The 21,518-nt window shown below is 49.0% G+C and overlaps 1 protein-coding gene and 1 pseudogene across 1 annotated transcript in view; one reads left to right on the forward strand and one right to left on the reverse strand.

The window, feature by feature from the left end:
- Positions 1–5,929, reverse strand: part of CYTH3 (cytohesin 3) — a 68,960-nt gene extending 63,031 nt beyond the window's left edge. Inside the window, exon 1 of the mRNA XM_070780223.1 lies at positions 5,773–5,929. Coding sequence (XP_070636324.1) covers positions 5,773–5,809 — 37 coding nt within the window. The 5' untranslated portion in view covers positions 5,810–5,929. The remainder of the gene's footprint in view (positions 1–5,772) is intronic.
- Positions 5,930–16,579: 10,650 nt separating this feature from the next.
- On the forward strand, positions 16,580–17,878 carry LOC109578237 (protein FRG1-like; annotated as a pseudogene).
- The last annotated feature ends 3,640 nt before the right edge of the window (positions 17,879–21,518 follow it).

Genomic DNA, 21,518 nt, shown 5'->3' on the forward strand with positions numbered 1-21,518 from the left:
TGGATGCAGGCAGCAAAGGGCTCTGGGATAACCGAGGACAGCGCGGACGTGGAGAGGAGCGACACGACCTCTGGCTGCCGGACGCCAAGGACAGCATCAGGGAGAATGGAGCCCTAAGGGAGGGCTAAAGCAGCAGAAGGGGACCCCGCCTGAGCAATGGAGGCACGACGCTGCCGGGCACAGAGGTGAGACATGCATCTGAAATGCCGTCCTTGTTTTTTGTAAAGACCTGAAATCAGGCAACAGAACACGGAACAGCTACTATATGGACCCTGGGTAATGGAACATGAGAGTTTCACTGCTTTCTGTGCTTTGCCTTCACTTCTGCCGCTCGAGCCGCCTCACCCTGGGGCCGGGCCCTGGTCCTCGCCACCCCTCCTCCCCTCCGGCACAGGGCAGGGTGTCCAGAGGTTAAGGGCAAGGCCTCTGGAGCCAGCATGCCAGGGTTCGCGGCCCGGCTCCACCACTTGCTAGCTGTGGAGCCTGAACCAGGTTACCTGGCTTCCCTGTGCCTCCACGGCTTCCCTTTTCATCCATAAACGGTGCTGACGGTAAGTCCCTACCGGGTTTATTGCGCAAAGTAAATAGGTTAAGATCCGTAAGGCAGGCGGGACAGAACCGGACACAGAGGCCATTCTGTAAACATTAGCTACAATTATTTAAACATAAATCAAATGTCATTCCCCAGGCTGAAACCCTTCGTCGGCTTCATGCACCTCGAATAAAATCTGAATTCCTTACCTACTCAAACTGCCGGACACGTCCCAGCTCCCTCTCTGCTCACACCACACGGGGCAGCTTTGGGCCCTCTACTAGCCAGGCCCTGGACCCCTTCAGGCCACCCCTGAAAGAGTTTTCTCCCCAGAGGCCGCCTGCCCCCACCCCACCCACCCCACTGACCTGCTCCCGCCCCCACCCCGCTCACCCCCAACCTCTCTTCACACATCAGCATAATCTGCAAGGACTTGATACATCTGTTTACATTTTTCATCAGTCTCCCATCTAAACAAAAGTCCGAGGAATGCAGGAAATTCAGCTGCTTTATTCATCATATACACCCTTTCGCACAGGACCGGGCATTTGGCAGGGACAATATCGATGTCTGCTGAATAACTTGTTCTAGAAAAGAGTACTCTGAAAGCACCCATCGAGCCACTTTTGAAGCACTCAAAAGAAAGCGGTTTATTTCTTATGCATAGGCTGAAAAACAAGTAATGTATTCCACAACTTTCTACATGCTATCCTGACATTTTAATATAGCAAAACTCTACAAAATATTGAAGCGTTATGTGGTACACCCGAAACTAATGTAGCATTTTAAGTCAACTATGTTTCAACTTCAACAAAGGGTGTTTCCTTACCAGTGTACTGTTTTTCTGTGAAACTGGTTTCCAGTTTGGGAAACAATGGAGATGGACAAGCCTTTTTTTGAACACCAAAAACTAAACAGGCATAGAGAGAGGTTTCGGTTTCCCTGCCTCCATCAGCCTCCCCTCCAGGTGACCACTGCTATGAGTTCCTTGTTGAGCCTTCCTGAGAATTTTCATGCAAGCACTTCCTTTTTGCCCCCTTTTTGAAAACGGAAATGGTAACAAACAATGCACATTTGCTTACAATTTGCTTTTATAACTTAGTAAAACATTTGGAAGTCTTTGCCCCTCAATTCCTAAGGAGCCTCCTCATTCCTTTCTACAACCTCACATCTTCACTTGCCATCTGGGTATATAACCTGCAGCACACACTCAGGTGATTCCCTATCTTTTACTATTACAAACCACACAGTGAATAATCTTGCATCTCACACAGGTAAAAATACATGTGAAATCCCTGAACTAGCACTGCTGCCTTGCTCAAAGGATATGTGTGTGTGCATGCTCAGTGGCTCAGTCGTGTCTGATTCTTTGCGACCCCATGGGCTGTAGCCCTCCAGGCTCCTCTGTCCATGGGATTCTCCAGGCAATACTGGAGTGGGTTGCCATTTCCTCCTCCAGGGGGTTTTCCCGACCCGGGGATTGAACCCGCATCTCCTGTACTGGCGGGCAGGTTCTTCACCACAGTGCCAAGCTGCTGTGTCTCTTTTGGGCCCACCCAGAGAAAACCTCTGAGGACCTGAAGGAGAGGGAATTTAAAACGGGGGTGGTTACACATGTGACAGAAAAGCCAAGGATCATACAAGAAATAGTGAGACGATGCAGAGATAGCAAGAGAAACAAGCGGCCACCATCTCTACACTGGAGGGTCAGAGGAAGGATGGCTTTCCAAAGCTCAGGGGCTGGGTCAACAGGCAGGAGCTGGAGCCAAAAGCAGATCAGCCGCTAGACACACACACTGCTGGAGGCAGAAGGAGCGGGCGGATGATAACCTGGCGCCTCCCTGAGCGCCTGCCATCCGGTCACCCAACGGCGCCTCCCATCGGCCAAACTGCGCCCGAGGTGAGCCCCGCGGCGGGCGCAGGGCAAGCGAGGCATCCACACCCACCAAACCGTGGCCGGCGCTGCCCCCTTAAGAGCGGTAACTGATGGATACTCTGGCCCACAGATGGTTTCAGGTGTGGGGGTTATCGCTCGTCTGACAGGCGGAATCCAGGATCTCAACCTGGTCTTAATTTATATGAGTTTTATTGAAGGAGGTGGAGCAGCTGTTCACCTAAAGCGCAGATTTCACTCGCATGTACACGGGCTTCGGTGCAGGGTGGGCGTGGGGGGCTGGAAGAGGGAGGGGCAAGCCCAGGAAAGTTATTCACTTCATCTGCCACAGATGGTCCACGCAGGAAGTTCAATCAGACGGGTTCCCAAACTGAGCCTTAGGACGGTGGCAACCAGCCAGACGAGCCAGGCACCTTCCAAATACAGACGCGTCTCAAGAACTGGTTGAGAACTGAAAGGCAACAGGGCCCCCGAAGCAATCAAAAATACCTTAACTGCACTCAACGCTCGGTTATAAACTACAATGTGCTCTAGTCTCCCAGTACCCACTACAGGTTCCTCCTGAGAAAGGCCTTCCAGCCATTCCTACCACATCCTCTCTTTATCCTACATTTAAAGAACAAATAATGCCCTGGAGGAAAACTTCAATGATCCAAGCAGCAAGCAGGAGTCTCCTGTGAAGTCTCCTAACCCGACCAAGATATTAGCAAAGAAGATATTCTAAATCCTTTTGCCCCTGGCATGACTACTGTTTGAATAGATTATTTACCCTCTCTGGTAAACAAGCTGAAACTGACTTCCCCATATACAGTTCAAAGTTCTGTACTACACTCTTAAAAATATGCCAAAAAAAACCTTACGTTTGCAAATGACTGGCACTCCAAATTATTCTCTTTCAAAGAGCTGAACTTCAGTTTTAAAAACAAGAATTTTAAAGTGAAGCAATTATTTTTTAGAAATCTATATGGTGATAAAAACTAGCGAACTGTAAAGAGGTATGTTAACTTCAAAACCCCCATCAATACAATTAAATATAAGCATACCAAATTTATATAATAATCACTGTATAATGACTCTTCTTTCAAAACTCTTAGAAGATTTCCGCTTACTCAAAAACATATTCATTCTAAGACTGCCAAACATATTTTACAAGTGCCTTTCATAAAGCAAGGAAGAAAGATTTTATAAACTGTATCAATACCCGTTAATGCCACAGGGACATTTAGCAGATAATAAGTATCTGTTCACTGTTGACTGTTCCAGTGAAGTGAATTAAAAAACACATACATTAAAAACAATCATAGCCCTTTTCCCACTGCAGGGTAAATTTTTAATAAGTTTTTCCCCAAATTTGAAAGTAATATATACCATTCCATAAACTTGGAGAATAAAAACTGGAAAAATAAAACATCTGTATATCAGTTTTTACATAGTTTAGACCATAATACATAAGACTGCTTATTTTTTATGCTGGTGAAATATTTCATCCAAAAATGTCCCATAATTTACTTCACCAATCTATTAGGCACCGCAATTTCCAATTCTGTATTATGAATAGTGTTAATGCAAGCCTCCTGTGTGAGATATTTTTCTGACATCTCAAGACTGTATCCCCAGAAAGAGCTATGTTAATAGCCCAAAGTTTTGAGACTTTTGAGATGTAATACTATCCTTTGCTCTAGTCCTCAAGATCTATACTGGCTTCCGTTTTTACAAACATGTATACCTGCTCTGACTTTCAAGTTTTCATTTCTTAATTCACAGAATCCGAAACACCTTCGAATGAAATTGCCAAGCCAGCATGCTTCCTGGACGCGAATGTTAAACATTTAAGTATTATAGTGGTTCAGTCTTCATTTTCTAAGGAGGAGCTGCCTGTCTGCCTGTACCGTTACCCCAGCTGTGACAGGCAGGAAGCAGGGCGTCCAGGGAGAATCCATCTCTTGGACGCTTCAGACGGCAGTCTGGCTGGAGGAGGGTGTGCACCTGGGCTCCTTCTTCCCACAGAACTTTCCATCATAAACAACACAGCCACTCGGGGCCACAGTGCTACCCCCAGCTTCAACCAGGAGAAGTGAACTCCGCAAATGCCAGGGCTCGGGCCAACTTCCCACCCTCCCAGCCCCGCCGGCTTACTGCGAGGCAAACATCTCCCCCTGGAGCATCACTTAAATTCTAGAAAGCACCTTGATTAACTACTTCATCCCGAAGCGTTCAATGCTGCTGATTCTTACAGGCAGCTGCTCCGGCAGCCTGTAATTAAGATTTTTTTTTTCTTTTCCCCAAACGCTCCCTTATTACAAGAGATTCTGATGATTCCGTCTGTCAGCATTTAGGAGATCTTTAGCAAAAACACACACAGAGAGATCCTTCACTTCCAGTGTTCCTGTAAAAAACAGTGGTATTAACCCTTTGTGTCCCAAGCCAACGACTCACTCCATCCATAGACATTATGCAGACGCCTTATTCGGTTTGAAAGGCGTAATTCGCAGCATGACACGACAGGAATCTGTATTCCACTAAACAATTTACAGTCAAAGCGAATCTTCCAGCAAGAGGTGACTGAGCGTCGGACGGGCAGCCTGGTTCTCTCTGGTCCCACCTGCGGGCGGGCAGCAGTTCCCGACTCCGACCCTCGTCTCCTCTGACTTTTTACTTATTGTTTTCCGCTGACTCCGTCACGTTCCCTTACTTTCTAACACGCGTGTGCCCTCGCTGCCCCCTCCTCACTTAAACGACCCCCGTGACCACTTGGACCTAAAGCCAAGAAAACTGTCACGATGCTCAACCTTCTCTCCGCGGCCGCCCTTCCTGGACCCGGGGTATCCCCAATTCCAAACTTTGCCCTCCCGGTTTCCCGGGGTCCCCCCTGGCAATCCGCACCACCTGGGGAAGACGCCAGGAGGGTGGTCACCGGCGGTTGGGCTCCGAGGGCGTGGACGCCCTTGGCGACAGGAGGCGGGGAAGGTCGCCCCCAAGGTCCCCCGCCCCGGGGAAAGCGACCGCCGAGTCCCGGCCCGAGCCTCCTGGCGACCCCGGCCGTTCCGGACGCTCGCCCGGCCCGCGCGTCGACCCCGCCGGCCCCCGCCTCGGGGTCCCCAGCACCCCCGCCTCGGGCTCCGGGGCCCGGCGCGCCGCGGGCCTCGGCGGTCGCCAGCCGGCAGCGCTGTTACCCAGATGCGGTCTCCTCGGGCGGACCCGGACCCCCAGCCCCCCGAGCCGGGAGCGGCCGTCCCCGCTCCCCGGCGGTCCGGCGCGTCCGCGACCCACCACCGTCCGCCCCCCCCCCCCCCCCCCCCCGCCGCCCCAGGCCGCCGGGCGGGCCGGCCACACCTCCGACACTCACCGCCGCCGCCCTCGCCGCCGCCGCCGTCTTCGTCCATCTTGAGGCGGCTGCCGCAGCCGGCGAGCCCGGAGCCGGCGGGCGAGGGGCCGCGGGTGCGGAGCGCGCGGGCGGCCGGGCGGCTCCAGCAGCGCGCGGGCCGGGTCGCGGCCCGGGCCTCCTCCCGCGGGGCGGGGCGCTCAGCGCGCCGCGCCGCCGTCACGTGGCGCGCAGGCCCCGCCCCGGGCGCGGTGGGCGGGGCCCCGCCGGCCCCCCTCGGGAGCGCGCGCGGCCCCGCCCGGAGACCCCCGCGCGTCTGAGACTGGGCCCTCGCGGGCAGGGGCCGGGGAGTGAGGCGTCGCGCCTCGCTCAGCCCCCGCTTTCCAGCAGCCTGTGGACCGACGTGGGGTCCGGAGCACAAAACCCGGCGACGAGGGGCTTGGGGGGGTGGTCCGGGGGGGTCCTCCTCGCACGTGTGCTCAGCGAAAAAGCTCAAGAAACATATTTAAAAGTCAAGCCTTCCTCCTTGGTCCGGAGGCATTTCAGAGTCATTCCAGCTTTTCAACCCTTTCTGGGGTGTCATGGAGGCTCTCCTTTCCTGGCGATGAGTGCGCTTTGACATTAATAAAGTGTAAAGCTTGTGGATGAACGTTATCTTAAGGCTGGAACCGAATCCCCAGCCGGCACACCTGGGGCCCACCCTCAGAGGGGTCGGCCAGACGCAGACGCTCCTGCCCTTTCGCGCCAGCCGCCCTGGGCAAGCTGCCAGCTGCCCTGGATTTACGATTCAGAGGGAGCTCTGAATTCAATTTCCCGTGGGCACAGCCAGGGTCCTCGGCACAGGCCTCCTGGGCAGCAGGCCTCCGCTGGCCCCTGCTCCGGACCTCCTTTCCCATTTCATATCTTGTTTCCAGTAAGTTCTCTGCTTCCCCCACACCACCACCACCATTGAATGTGACCCCTCCCAAGCTTTTCTGTTCAATTTGCTTGGACTAAATTGCGTTAAAGAAAAGGAAACATTGTAATGGAGGAGATAATTCATCTCTAATACAGTTTACCAGCAACTGTTTTATATCTACAGATGGCCCATTGATTTGAAGGAACTTTCTGCTGTCATTTATCAAAACGGGCCATTTTCACTTTCTTTGTTCGAGGTTGTTGGATGATTCCAAAGAATTCAATCTCCTAATAATCTCAAGAGTGTGCTGCTCAAGGCTCCCCACATACTTCTGGGTGCAGATAAGATGTGTGGCTGCTTACGTGACAAGGGCACAGCAGAAAAGGGGTCTGGGTATCAGGTCTCAGCCCTCAGACTTGGCTTCCTGATCTTGTTCCTGTAGCCTTGGTTATCTTGGAGATAACAGCGTAGTTACTGAGAAAGAATGACAGTATACTTTGAACTTGATAATGTGACATGTGCAGCTTTGAACTCAATGATATTATCAATTTTAAATACTTTTCAATGTCAGTTCCGAATTCTTTAGGTTTCTTAGAGTGTGATCTGTAGATGCTTCTCCCAAGTTTGAGTCTGAAAATTGCTTTTCCAATCACCACCTAAGCTCATTTCCATCAGAATCAACCATAGCCCCGTTATTTTTAAGCAGAGAGTTAGATCAATATTATCCCCACAGCTTAGCCAGGGCCTCCATTTCCACAAAGCCTGCAAAAAGTGTTGGGAGAATAAAGGCTTAAGGTGTACACCTTTATTTCTGCACTTGAATGGTGTAATTGGAAGACTTAAAAACCTGCAGTGTGCAAAGGAATGAATATCTAATTGAAAAATTAGAATTTTTTTTTTTTTAAAAGGAGCTGCCTTCCAGTGTCTCTTAAATCCCACCAAGATGTGCTGTGCTATACTCAGTCACTAAGTTGTGTCCGACTCTTTGTCCGACTCTTTGTGCAGTGTGGACTGTAGCCTGCTAGGCTCCGCTGTCCATAGGATTCTCCAGGCAAGAATACTGGAGCGGGTTGCCATTTCCTCCTCCAAGGGGTCTTCCTGACCCAGGGATCTAACCCGCTTCTCCTATGTCTCCTGTATTGCAGGTGGATTTTTTACCACTGAGCCACTGGGGAAGCCCCTCCCACCAAGGTAGTAGACTTTTTAATCTGCTCACAGGCAGATTGCTCCTACAAAGGAAAATTAAGTATCCTAGTTATCCACTGAGATAGGCACTCACTTTATGCCCATTTATGTTACTTAGATGTTGAAAGCTTTATAAGTCAACCTGTAAGGAAAACAATTCATGTAGCAGACACCACTCCAAAGTAGCAAGTGTTAAACCCAAAACCTTGTTGCAATCTCATTCCATCAGACAATACATATTTAGGGACTTGATTTGTTTCAAGCACTGCCCAGGTGCTGGGAATAGGATGATGAAAAGGATAGATTCCTTTCCTGCCTTCAAGGGCCTTCTGACCTAGGAGGAATGTAGCCATTAAGCAAATAATTACTCAAATAATTATTTAATTGAAAATTTGATGTCCTGCTCTATTTATGGCATCATCATCTCAATGAACATAAGTCTGAGCAAACTCCGGGAGAGAGTGAAGGACAAGGAAGCCTGGCATGCTGCAGTCCATGGGGTTGCAAAGAGTGGGACACAGCTGAGCGACTGAACAACAACAACTCTATTTAGACTTTCTCTTACTGTTTTCCTGTCTACTGGCTTTGCAGCCTGAAACTCCTTCAGACCAAGACTGTAGTCTGTATTTATTGTCTCTGTGAGCCACTGCAGGGCCTTGCCGTATCAAAGAAGGGGAAAAAGCAACAGTATTTGCTTGAATTGGACGTATCTGGTTTTGCTGCTGGACGACCATGAATCAGAAGTGGGAGACATCTTGAAAACATGTTGAAACCCATTTATCAGCCTTTGCCCATTGCAGAAAGAGCTTAAGAAATCAAAAAAATGTGCACACATTCCAGAAAGGTCAGAGGACTTCTCCTTTGTATTCATCTCAGTCCTCCAAGAGAAAGTCTATGCAGTTGGACAGAAGGGTCCTCGCGCAGCACTGACATCACAATAGCCCAAACTCTGCCAAGGCCAGTTTCTTCACCCTCAGCCAGAAAGAGGCAGCCCACGCCGCCTGCACAAAGCAGTTCCCGTGTCCTCTGATAACCAGTCAGGAGATTCAGAGACAGCAGTGACCGTCAGCAGATGGAAACCCCAGCTAATCCCTCACATCTGCTCAGGGATCTGGTCCAGCCTGGGGAAGGCACACACAGTGGCCCGCTCACTGCCAGATCACAGTCACGAAAGGAAAACAGTGCTTTCAGAAATCTAATTTCATCTAGGAAAGAAAATGTCTCATTGGAGTGGAGATGATTTTGTGCAGACTAGCGTTCTCCACTCTGCCCAGGCGAACAACAGGGGTCCAAGTGTCAAGTCACATCCTCATTAAATTTTCAAAGACCCAGACATCACTTCCTTCACAGAGTCCATCTCCCTTTCCAATCATTCAGGGCAGTCTACCTGGATCGTGTTCTCTTCCCCCTTGGAATCCACACAACTGACTTGAGTTCCGTGGCTTCACGTTACCAAGGACAGCTTAATTCCTTTCGGATTGATTAGTCACTTGCATTTTTGCAAGAACAAAGGCGGGCCAGATTTCTCAGTAATGGTAAACTTGGGCGGCGGGGGAGGGGGGGTGGGGGGGTGGGAATAACTTGGCTACCATTTTGAGCTATTTCTTTGGAAGAAAGGCATTTCACATACCCACTTGAGGCAACGTGGAAACTGAGTTCTCAAACACAAAGTGTCTTCTGTAGTAATAAAAAGCTGTCTTATTTTTATCTCCCTCTTCATTTTTATAGGACATCCCTGGCCTACTAAAAACAAAAATTATTTTTTTTCTCATTTAAAAAAAGGTCCCCTTCAGAAGCTGGTCAGAGTCTGCTGTGTGCAGCTTAAACTCATTAGGAAAACCCATCCCCGGGTGCAGAGTGAACTGTCGGACAGGCAACTAAAAAGGAAAAAAAATGTGAAAATGACAAACATCAGGACATCTGTGGTCCCTGTCCTCTGAATAGAAACCGCTCTTAGCCAGCAATCGAGTGGCAGAACAACACCCCTGACAGAGTATTCTATGACCCAGAGAGCCTCATTGTGCCCAAGCAAGTGTGAGTCTGCAGTTCGACTTGTCGGATGGCGAAAGCCAGCCACAAGTTCCCGTCATTCACTGACTTTGCCCAGTAAGGTCATTAGGTCCCAGCCACGAGGCATCACAGCACGTCACCTCTGCTAAGTGGATATTTCAGGCTCTAAAGTCAGACGGCCCGGGCACTTTGAGTTCTTGGCTGTGCGACCTCGGGCAAATGACTTCACCTCTCCTATCACCCTAGTTTCTGCGGCTGAAATGGAACTGACAATGACTCTGCCCCATACAGCTATTCTGAGAACTAGAGCTAGATCTATCATACGCCACGAGTGCGTGGCACACAGTAAGCACTCAATCGATGCTCCTCCTGTCACCCACAGAAAGCTTCTCTGCTCCCTCTTCCACGAGCCCACCAGGACGTAGGTGACAGGATTGGGAGGCAAGGGTGGATCTCAGTAAGGGCTCCCCGCCTTCACCGCCACCTTCTAGCTGCTCTGCTTCCAAGTCTGTTCTCCGGAACACACCTTGCCATGCCACACGCCCTCTGCTTGTGGATTGTCCCACACGTGATACCTCCTCAGTCGTGTAAAGAACTGGGGGGACTTCCCTGGAGGTAGAGTTAAGACTCAGCACTCCCGCTGCAGGGGACACTGGTCCCTGGTCTGCATGTGCCACGCAGCACAGCTGCCCCTCCACATCTACAAAAAGCCTACAGCTACCATCGTACTTATTTTTGAAAGACTGACAGATTTTCCCCTGAGATTGGGAACGAAGCCAGGATTTCACTCTCAGCACCACCGCTCCTCAGAGTCCTAGAAGTTCGAGCCAGAACGAACTTGCAAGAAATGCAAGAAAAGGCACACAGATGCCAAAGGAAAACACAAAAGCTCCTATTTACAGATGATGTGCTTGTCTACACAGAAACTTCCAAGGGATCCGTTTAAAAAGTCCCCTGGGACTTAGAAGTGACTTCAGTAAGGTCACAGGATGCAACAGCCACGTATAAAAACTAGCTGTATTTCTGTATACTGGCACCCAACACGTGCAGGTTCCCTCAGAGCACTGCCCCCAGAGAACCCCTGGTACCTCTAATTGCTCCCCAAAGGCCCCAGCTGCTCGGCAGTTACCTGGGGCCGGGTGGTGTTGCCTGGGGCGTGAAGGAGCCCCAGAAGTTTAACCTAAAAAAACAAAACAGACAAAAAGAAAACTGATGAAATGTGGTTGTACTTAAAAGGAGGTAGTCTGGCTTTCTGTGTATCAGGTTTGTGTGTTTGGAATTTGAAGATCCTTGCTGCCATTTATAGTTTTTGTTCATGTACCGAGCTGAATCGTGTCCCCCCTCCCAAAATTCACATCCACCCGGGACCTCAGAATATGACCATATTTGGAAGTAGGGTCTGTCCAGATGTAGTCAGTTAAGAGGACGCCATACTGGATTAGGGTGGGCCGTAAATCCAGGGACTGGTGTCCTTATATAAGGAGAGGATGCACGCGAGGGAGATGGCCGCATGACAGAGGCGAAGCCTGGAGGGAAGCAGCTAGCATCTAAGGAAAACCAGGGACTGCTGGGGACCACCCACAGCCAGGAGAGGGGCTCCAGTCGGCCCTACTGACACCTTGACTTCAGACATCTGGCCTCCAGGACTGAAAGAGAATTCATTTCTGTTTGTTTAGTTTTTAAAAAATTTTTGGTTGAGATGAGTGGCATGCTGGATCTTATTTCCCCAACCAGGGATTGAACCCACATCCCGTGCATTGGAAGTGGGAAGTCTTAACCACCAGGGAAGCCCCACATTTCTGTTGATTTTAAGCACCCAGTTGGTGATCGTTTGTCACTAGGAAACAAATACGGTCAGATTCTGCCTTTCTGATGATCTAGAATAAGTAGCATCTTGCTAAAGATGCCTTAGGGGTTGGGGGAATGGTGGGGAGGGGGTCCCCGGCCAATCAGTGTGACTTCCTCACCAGGAGAGTGGATCCCAGATCCTATTTGGGAATTAAAGAAGTGTCTTCTATGCCAGAAAAAATGGGGCACACCCTCAAGCACGCAGCATTTTTCTGTGTGCAAAGAAGAGTTGGAAACATGGCAAACAAAAATCACATTCTTGCTCAGCCACATGAATGCGCTGCCCGGGGCGCGCTCGCCCGGCGCCTGCTTGCTCAGCAGAAGGCCGCGAGGGTCAGCTGGCTGGGAGCTTAGTCACAGCCTTTGGAACCCTCCTCCACAGCTTCCGAGTTCAAAGGAGAGGAGGAGGCGGCTCCCGGACGATCCCAGGGAGACACCCACCGGCACAGGTGAGTCAGGGTGTGACGCTGTCCTCATTTCTTCAAAGGTTTTCAAGTTGTCTCACCTTCTCCTGAGTGGAGGCAAGTTCCTCCTAGGTCTCTGCCCTGGTCTTCACCTTTCCACCTCCTTTTAATTCTCTAGACTTCCCTGGTGGCTCAGATGGTAAAGAATCCGCCTGCAATGCAGGAGACCCGGGTTGTATCCCTGGGTCGCAAACATCCCCTGGAGAAGAGAATGGCAACCCACTCCGATATTCTTGCCTGGAGAATGCCATGGACAGAGGAGCCCGACGGGCTCCAGTCCATGGAGTAGTAAAGAGTTGGACTCGACTGAGCGACTATCACTTTCCCTTTCAGGACTAGAACAGGCAGTAGTGGTACGTGGCTGTCCCCCGAAGCCCCGCTGACAACAGCACAGTCAGTCTCTGCAACATCCCCAACATCCTCCCATGTCCATCGTGGAATAAGCACAATATTCTGATAACAATTTCTAAGCACCTGCTGTGTGCCAACCTCTGTACGAAGCCCCCTCCTAGCTGCCCTCCAGAGAGGTATTGTTAGGCCCCTCCAGAGGCCAGGAAGCTGAGTCCCAGGGACATAAATTACAGCTGTGGATGGGACTTCCCTGGTGGTTCAGTGGTTAAGACTGTGCTTCCACGGCAAGGACAGGTGTTCCATCCCTGGTCAGGGAACTGAGATCCTGCGTGCTGTGCGGTGCATCCAATAAAAAAGGGAAGAAAAATAAAATAAAAATGTGTAAAGAAATAAACTCTGTGCCCGACACCACCCAAGTAGAAAGTGGAGGCCCTGCCAATCATCTTGCCTCCACTGCCCTGACTCTTTTAAGACACGATCCAACCTCTGAAACATAGAAAAAGGCAAACATTCCAGTTACCCCTGGAATAGCAGACATTGGGGAGTGTCTAGCCTTCTGCCTGGACGTGACAGATGTCCTCATCTGCACCCTTCCTTCTTTAAGTTCCTACCACGTGCCATGGACATCCATCAAGAGGCCCGGCTTCACGTGTAGGGCTGAACTTTCAAATGACTGGCCAGAGGGTTCGGGTTGGGGAGTAAGTACTCAGGGGGTATGAGGGCTCCTTGAAGGGGAGGCATGTACTTTGGAACCAGACGGAGGGGGTGGAGGCACGACATTGTGAAGGCGCTGAATGCTGCTGAATTGTGCACTTTAGAATGGCCAAGGTGGGGACTTCCTGGCGGCCCAGTGGTTAGGACTCCAGTGCCCTGGGGTGCAGGGTCGCTCCCTGGTCGGGAAACGAAGATCCCACATGTTTCAAGGTCCAGGCAAAATTTTAAAATTTTTAAAAAGAAAAATAGATAGCTAATGGGAAGCTACAGTGTAGCACAGGGAGCTCAGCTCGGTGCTCCGTGACGATCTAGAGGACTGGGAGGGAAGCTCAGGAGTGAGGGGATGTGTGTATATGTATAGCTGATTCACGTCATTACATAGCAGAAACTAACACAACACTGTAAGCAATTATACTTCAATTAAATAAATCATCCAGCTCTAAAAATAAGTAGGATAATTAATTAATTAGTTTAATTAAATGGTTTATTTTTAGGTAATAAACAAGGACCAACTGTGTAGCACAGGGACCGCTACTCAGTACTCTGTTACAACCTATATGGGAAAGAATCTGAAAGAGAGTAGCTATATGTACATACCATATATATATAACCTAGACAGCATATTAAAAAGCAGAGACACTACTTTGCCAACAAAGGTCTAGTCAAAGCTATGGTTTTTCCAGTAGCCATGTATGGATGTGAGAGTTGGACTATAAAGAAAGCTGAGTGCTGAAGAATTGATGCTTTTGAACTGTGGTGTTGGGGAAGACTCCTGAGACTCCCTTGGACTGCAAGGAGATTAAAGCAGTCAATCCTAAAGGAAGTCCTGAATATTCACTGGAAGGATTGCTGCTGAAGCTGAAACTCCAATACTTTGGCCACCTGATATGAAGAACTTACTCATTGGAAAAGACCCTGATGCTGGGAAAGATTGAAGGCGGGAGGAGAAGGGGACAACAGAGGATGAGATGGTTGCGTGACATCACCAGCGCGATGGACATGAGTTTGAGCAAGCTCCAGGAGTTGGTGAAGGACAGGGAGGCCTGGCGTGCTGCAGTCCACGGGGTCGCAGAGTCGGGCACGACCGGGCAACTGACCTGAACTGAACTGATATGTACATATATAACTGACCGCTGTGCTGTACACCTGAAACTAACACAATGTTGTAAGTCAACTACACTCAAACATAAAATAAAAATTTAAATATATAGGGACTTCCCAGGTGGCTCAGTGGTGACGGATTCACCTGCCAATGCAGGAGACTCAGGTTCGACCCCTGGCTCAGGAAGATCCCCTGGAGAAATAACTGGAAACCCACTCCAGTATTCTTGCCTTGGAAACCCCATGGAATGGAGGAGCCTGGTGGGCTACAGTCCGTGGGGTTGTAGAAAGTCAGGCACGACTTAATAACTAAACACACACACACAGAGATGAAAATAAAATGGTTGATTTTATGTGTGCTGAACTTCACCTTAATATAATAAATTAAAAGGGTTTGGGAAACAAAGACGAAGCAGCCCCACGGCTGATGACTCTATGCGGTCACATCCTAAAAGCCCATCACTCGTGTTTGCTGGATCCACAATCAGGAAGCAGCCGACTCCCCAGGACAGCCCTGATGTTGGCGGGTCGCCTGGTGAACCGCACCGGCGCACAGTTCGCTGGCACTGTCCTCCCCTCCCATGTCGGCGTCCCCACCTGTCACACGCCCTGGTCACACTCCAGTTGAAGTAGGACAGGATATCCAGGGACTGGAAAAGGAGGGTTAGCTGAGAGGTGACTCAAGGAGTTGGATTCTCCAACACCTGCCCCTTCAAGGCCATGAGCTCCCCTCCGGTGGCGCTTCTAGAAAACCGATGACAGACAGAACTACCTGCCCACATCTCTGGGCACCCTCCCCAGGGAGCATGACGAGATGGCTGCCTAATTGCTAGGTGGCCTCTGATGGCTGTGACCCACTGAGACATGTCACCCGGCAGGTTCTCCAAGAGAAGCTGCAGGAGGCCCCAGCAGGACCAACCTGGCCACAGGTGAGGAAGGGCAGCTGCCAGCCTTCCTGATGGGGAGAGAAAGAAACTGAAAGCCAAGGGGCATCTGAACCATCCCGGCAGAGGTGCCCAAGGAAATCCCGGCCCACAGGCGGTCACAGCAGCCAGATGCACAACAGCCAGAGGTGAAACCGAAAGCCAGTGAGAACAGAGAGCCAGTGAGAGCGCGCTCTGCTCCGTGCTCCGTGGGACCTAAGTGGGAAGGAAATCCAAAAAAGAGGGGACACGAATACATGGGCATCCAGGTGGCACTATTGGTAAAGAACCTGCCAGTGCAGGAGACATCAGAGACTCAGGTTCGATCCCTGGGTCAGGAAGAGCCTCTGGAGGAGGAAATGGCAACCCACTCCAGTATTCTTGCCTGGAGAATCCCATGGACAGAGGAGCCTGGCAGGTTTGTGTCCATGGGGTCGCAAAGAGTCGGACACGACTGAAGCGACTTAACATGTACACGTATGTATACATATAGGTGATTCACTTTGGTGCACAGCAGAAACTAATACAACATCGTAAAGCAACTACACTCCAGTAAAAATTAACTTAAAAATGAAACAAACTTTAAGACTTCCCTGGTCTCTACTGGTCAAGGCTCCACGCTTCCAGCTCAGGGGGCACAGGTTCCACCCCTGGTCGGGGAACTAAGATGCCACATGCCGTGAGGCACGGCCAAAAATAAAGTGAAATAAACAAAGAAAGAAATTTCCTAAAATAAATGATCAAATGGTAATTAAAAACACACACACACACACAACGATGGCTAAAGGTGGAAACTCCCAAGTATCCATCAGCCATCAATGGAGGATGAGTAAACGATGAATCATTGCTCAGCTGTATAAAGCAATGACACACGCTACAATGTGGATGGACCCCGAAAACATGACGTCCTGCGGAAGAAGACAGACGCAAAAGACCGCATGCTGCAGGAGTCCATGTACATGAAATACCTCGAGAAAGTCAATACACAGACACAGAAAGCCAGGAGGAGGTTGCCGGAGGTGGGGGCATGGTGGATGAGGACTGCCTGCTTCCTGGGTGTGAGTTTCCCTTCGAGGGTGAGGAAAGTGTGTAGGAGCGGGTTAGAGGCGGTGGTCTCACAACATCACAAATGTGCTAAATGCTTCTGAACTTGCACTTTAAAATGGTTCGTTGGGCACTCTATTTGGGACTTCATGTTGGAATGAAAAAAGGCCTGGGATTTGGTGGAGACATGCCCGCTCCACTGGTGCGTACGTTTTCGGGGAGCTCAGGCTCCATCTCCACTCTCATGCCTCCCTCGCCCATTCCTGCTCTGGTTCACGTGTTTGGCCATGACCATGGCCGAATACTCCTATGTGAAGTCCACCAAACTCGTGCCTAAGGGAACCAAGGCCAAGAGCAAGAAGAAAAAGAGCAAAGAGAAGAGAAAAAGAGAAGTGGATGAAGAATTGTTGGAATGTGGGGGACAGTAAAAAACTTTGGTGAGATTTCAGGAACCATAGCAACTGAAATGGATAAAGGAACCTAAATGGATAAAGGTTCCCTTGGGCACGAGTTTGGTGGACTTCACATAGGAGTATTCGGCCATGCTTGTGGCCAAACACGTGAACCGGAGCAGGAATGGGGGAGGGAGGCAGGAAAGTGGAGACGGAGCCCGAGATCCCCAAAAACATATGCACCAGTGGAGCGGGCACGTCTCCCAATCCCAGGCCTTTTTCCATCCCAACATGAAGTCCCCAATAGAGTGCCCAACGAACCATTTTAAAGTGCAAGTTCAGAAGTATGTCAAGTCCACTTGACAATGGACTTTTTACACTGGGAGCTTCACATAAAGAAGCTGATGAGGCCCTAGTCCTCCAGAGCAGTTTACAGCTGTCAAACAGTCTGATTCCAGAATTGCCCTGAAATCTGGCTATGGAAAATACCTAGGTATAAATTCAGATGGACTTCTTGTTGGGCGTTCAGATGCAATTGGACCTAGAGAGCAGTGAGAACCCATCTTTCAAGATGGGAAAATGGCTTTACTGGCTTCCAATGGCTGTTTTATTAGATGCAATGAAGCAGGTGATATAGAAGCAAAAAGTAAAATGGCAGGAGAAGAAGAAATGGTAAAGATCAGATCCTGTGCCAAAAGAGAAACCAAGAAAAAAGATGATATTCCAGAAGAAGACAAAGGAAATGTCAGTGTGAAATCTGCTGCTGCTGCTGCTGCTAAGTCACTTCAGTCGTGTCTGACTCTGTGTGACCCCATAGACGGCAGCCCACCAGGCTCCCCTGTCCCTGGGATTCTCCAGGCAAGAACACTGGAGTGGGTTGCCATTTCCTTCTCCAATGCATGAAAGTGAAAAGTCAAAGTGAAGTCGCTCAGTCGTGTCCGACTCTTAGCGACCCCATGGACTGCAGCCTACCAGGCTCTTCCAGCCATGGGATTTTCCAGGCAAGAGTACTGGAGTGGGGTGTGAAATCAATTACCTAAAAAAATTCCAGAGCTTCCAGGACCACAAGCTTAATATAAGTAAAGAAGACAGTAAAATTCTGAAAAAGGCCCGGAAACATGGATTCTTGCATGAAACACTTCTGGACAGGAGAGCCAAATTGAAAGCTGATAGATACTGCAAATGACCAGGATTTTGTTTCTGTCTTTTCCTTTTGTTTTTTTTTTCTGAATAATAAAATCAGTGTTTTTACAAGAATTAAAAAAAAAAAGATTTGTTTTTTTAAGAAAGTTGTATACATTTTTGTGGGAAAATCTGCACAACATACAATGTACCAGGTTAGCCATCGCAAAGTATCTGGTTCAGGGGAAGGAAGTACATTCACGTTGTCATGCAACCACCACCACCACCACCATCCACCTCCAGAATTTTGTCATCTCCCCAAACTGAAACTCTGTCCTCATTAAACACTAGTTCCCCAGCCCCCTCCCTGGAAGGAAGGGGAGGAAGGAAGGAAGGAAGGGAAAAAAAAAAGAAGCCCACCAACCCATCTAGATCCCTTTCACAGTGACTGTTTTAGCCACGGACTGGATTTGGGTCAAGGTGACCACAGCTCCTTCGGAATCCACCCTTCACCCTCCACCGTCATCCCCAGGGATGCGACTCAGTAGGCAGCAAGTCAAAATACAAATGTGCGCAGGACAGCTGCAGCCTGAGCGGCCCTGTGAGATGCCGGTGGGAGAAAGCGCTGTCCTGGGCCTTAGACAACAGCTGGACGAACAACTCTCAAGCTGAAGTGCAGGAGAGAGGCGTCTGGGCTGCGGTTTCCTAAGTGTTCCAGAGCGGACGGCTCACTCCTGCTAATGGAACGGGCTGCGTCCGTTTCCTGGATTTCGCAAACGCGGGTAAAAACCCAGGAGAGAAGGCGCCCGCGCCCTTGCCAATCTCACCCGGTGCATTTGTGTGCTGAGCATTTGTGTGCTGAGCGTAACTTGGGGTTAATTATTGATGACGCGGCTCCAAATGAAGTGTTGGCGAGAGACCCGCTGCCTCTTCTAATTGCCAGGTTTCTGAGAAGAAGCTTCAGCCTGGAGGGATTTCATGATTAGAGTGAAAGGAAATAGGAAAAGCAAAGTGTGCTTTGGCCTGGTCCAAAAGAACAGAGCACTGAGAATTAACGGGGAGAATTAATTATTAATAACCAGAATATGAAAAGAGATGGGGGGTGGTGAAGGAAAGATGGTTTCTCCCCGGCCCTCACCTGAATCTCCCACAACCAGAAACCAGGGGGAGCTGCCCACTGAGCTGGGCACTGGACGTGGAGCGGACTGATAGTTGATCCTGAGGATAAAACAGCATAAAGTTGCCTTCTGTCGGGAAATCTCAGAGCCCGGGGTCTAAGGTAGAGGGCCCGTCCCATGAAATCAGGTTGAACTTTGGTTTTCCAAAAAACAGCACGTGGGACACCTATTAATTTCTAGTGCATCATCTAACGTTAAACAATGTTTTTCTATTGAAGTATAGTTGATTTACAGTATTGCGTTGATTTCTGCTGTAGAGCAAATTAATTCAGTTATACAGATACATGCATTCCTTTTTCAAATATTCTTTTCCGTTATGGTTTATCACAGGAGATGGAATAGTTCCTCGTGCCATACAGTAGGACCTTGTTGTTCATCCATTCTATAGACAATAGCGTACATCCGCTAGCCCCAGCCTTGCACGCCGTCCGCCCCCAGCCCCGCCCCCTTGACAACCGGAAGTCCATTCTCTGTGTCTGTGAGTCTGTTTTGTAGACAGGTTCATCCGTGTTATATTGTAGATTCCGCATATAAGTGATGTCATATGTTATTTGTCTTTCTCTTTCCGACCTACTTCACTTAGTATGATCATCCTTAATTGCACCCACGTGGCTGCCGGTGGCAGTATGTCGTTCTTTTCGTGGCTGAGTAGTGTATTCTGCTGATATGCGCACCATGTCTTCTCTGTCCATTCGTCGGTCGAGGGACCTTTAGATTGTCTCCACATCCTGACTATTGTGAATAGTGCGGCTATGAACAGAGGGGTACAGTATCTTTTTGAATTAAGAGTTTTGTCCAGACATATGCCCAGGAGTGGGATTGCTGGATCATATGATAATTCTCTCTTTAGTTTTCTGAGTACTGTTTTCCATAGTGGCTGCACCAACTTGCGTGCCCACCAACGGTGTAGGAGGGTTCCCTTTTCTCCCCATCCTCTCTAGCATTTGTTAGTTGTAGAGTTTTTAATGATAGTCATTCTGATCGGTACGAGGTGGTACCTTATTATAGTTTTAATTTGCATTTCTCTGGTAATTAGCAATGTTGAGCATCTTTTCGTGTGTCTATTGGCCATCTGTATTTCTTCTTTAGACTTCTTCTATAGTCTATAGAGGTATTCTCATCTAACATCTTTGTAGCTATTTCTTACTTGGACAATGAGTATCCAGCCCTTGGATTGTCCACACCCCACAAGACCAGGAAAGAAGAAAAAAATAGAACAAAGGAAAGTGAAAGTGAAAGTCGCTCAGTTTTGTCTAACTCTTTGCCACCCCATGCACTATACAGGCCATGGAATTCTCCAGGCCAGAATACTGGTGGGTAGCCTTTTCCTTCTCCAGGGGATCTTCCCAACCCAGGGATGGAATCCAGGTCTCCCACATTGCAGGCGGATTCTTTACCAGCTGAACCACAAGGGAAGCCCAGAAGAAAGGAACCACCTTCCAAATAATCCCATTTTGCTACTTAGAGAAAATTTGGTAGGGGAAGAAATTACAATGATAGTAGCTAAAATGCACTTTGAAAGTTACCTGTTTACTTATGCATCATCCTTGTCCCCGGCCATCAATGACAACCAAGAGTTGACTTGTTTACCAGTCTAAATCCCAGGTACTCTTCCCTGGAAGCAAGAAGTGGCGTATCAGGATGTGGTGAGAAGTCCCGTGGCAAAGACACAAGCTGTAACTCAGTTGCTGGAGGATTTTTTTCGTCTGCATCCCACCAGGCAGGTCTGAGTGCCTGTGACCTTGGAGGCACATTTTACTTCTTCACCTTTCCCTCCACACACCTCAGCAAGAACTATCCACTGAGGTGTGGAATTTAATAATAGGCACACCTAGTTAGAGACACTGCGTTTGCCTGTCCCAGATCATTGAAAACAAGGTGTCTCCTGAACCTGCCTGCCAATGCGGGAGATTCGGGTTCGATTCCGGGGTTGGGGAGATGCCCTGGAGAAGGAAATGGCACCCCACTCCAGTATTCTGGTCTGGAAAATTCCATGAACAGAGGAGCCTGGCAGGCTACAGTCCATGGGGTGGCAAAGAGTCAGACACGACCTGAGCACACATGCATGGTACACACAGGTGGTGATGGGTGCTCACCACCACTGAACTGTACATTTAAGGATGGCTCAAATGACGGATTTTGTTATGTGTATTTTTACCACAATAAAAACACAGGATAAAAAATTATTGTATATGATGTGATCCTAACCACATAAGAAAGTTACATGTAAAATATTCTGAACAAAATAGACCAAAATAGTAACAGTGGTTGCCTTTTGATAAGAGATAGATGACTTTCATTCTCCTGTCTCTATTTTTCTGTTATATTCTGTATACTCTATTATGTGGGTGTTTATTGTCATATTCAGGAAAAGATAAACTTGAATTTTTAGATGCAGCCTAATAGAACAAAGGGAGAATTGGAATTTCCAATGTAGTTTTCTCCACAATTTGCTCACAAACATAGCAACCTACCCTCCACCTTCTTTCCAGAGATGAGAAATTTGTCTGTAAAACAACTTTAAAACCCAGTATTTCAGA

The sequence above is a fragment of the Bos indicus genome, chromosome 25 (assembly GCF_029378745.1).
Source record: "Bos indicus isolate NIAB-ARS_2022 breed Sahiwal x Tharparkar chromosome 25, NIAB-ARS_B.indTharparkar_mat_pri_1.0, whole genome shotgun sequence".
In the NCBI taxonomy this organism is placed as follows: domain Eukaryota; kingdom Metazoa; phylum Chordata; class Mammalia; order Artiodactyla; family Bovidae; genus Bos; species Bos indicus.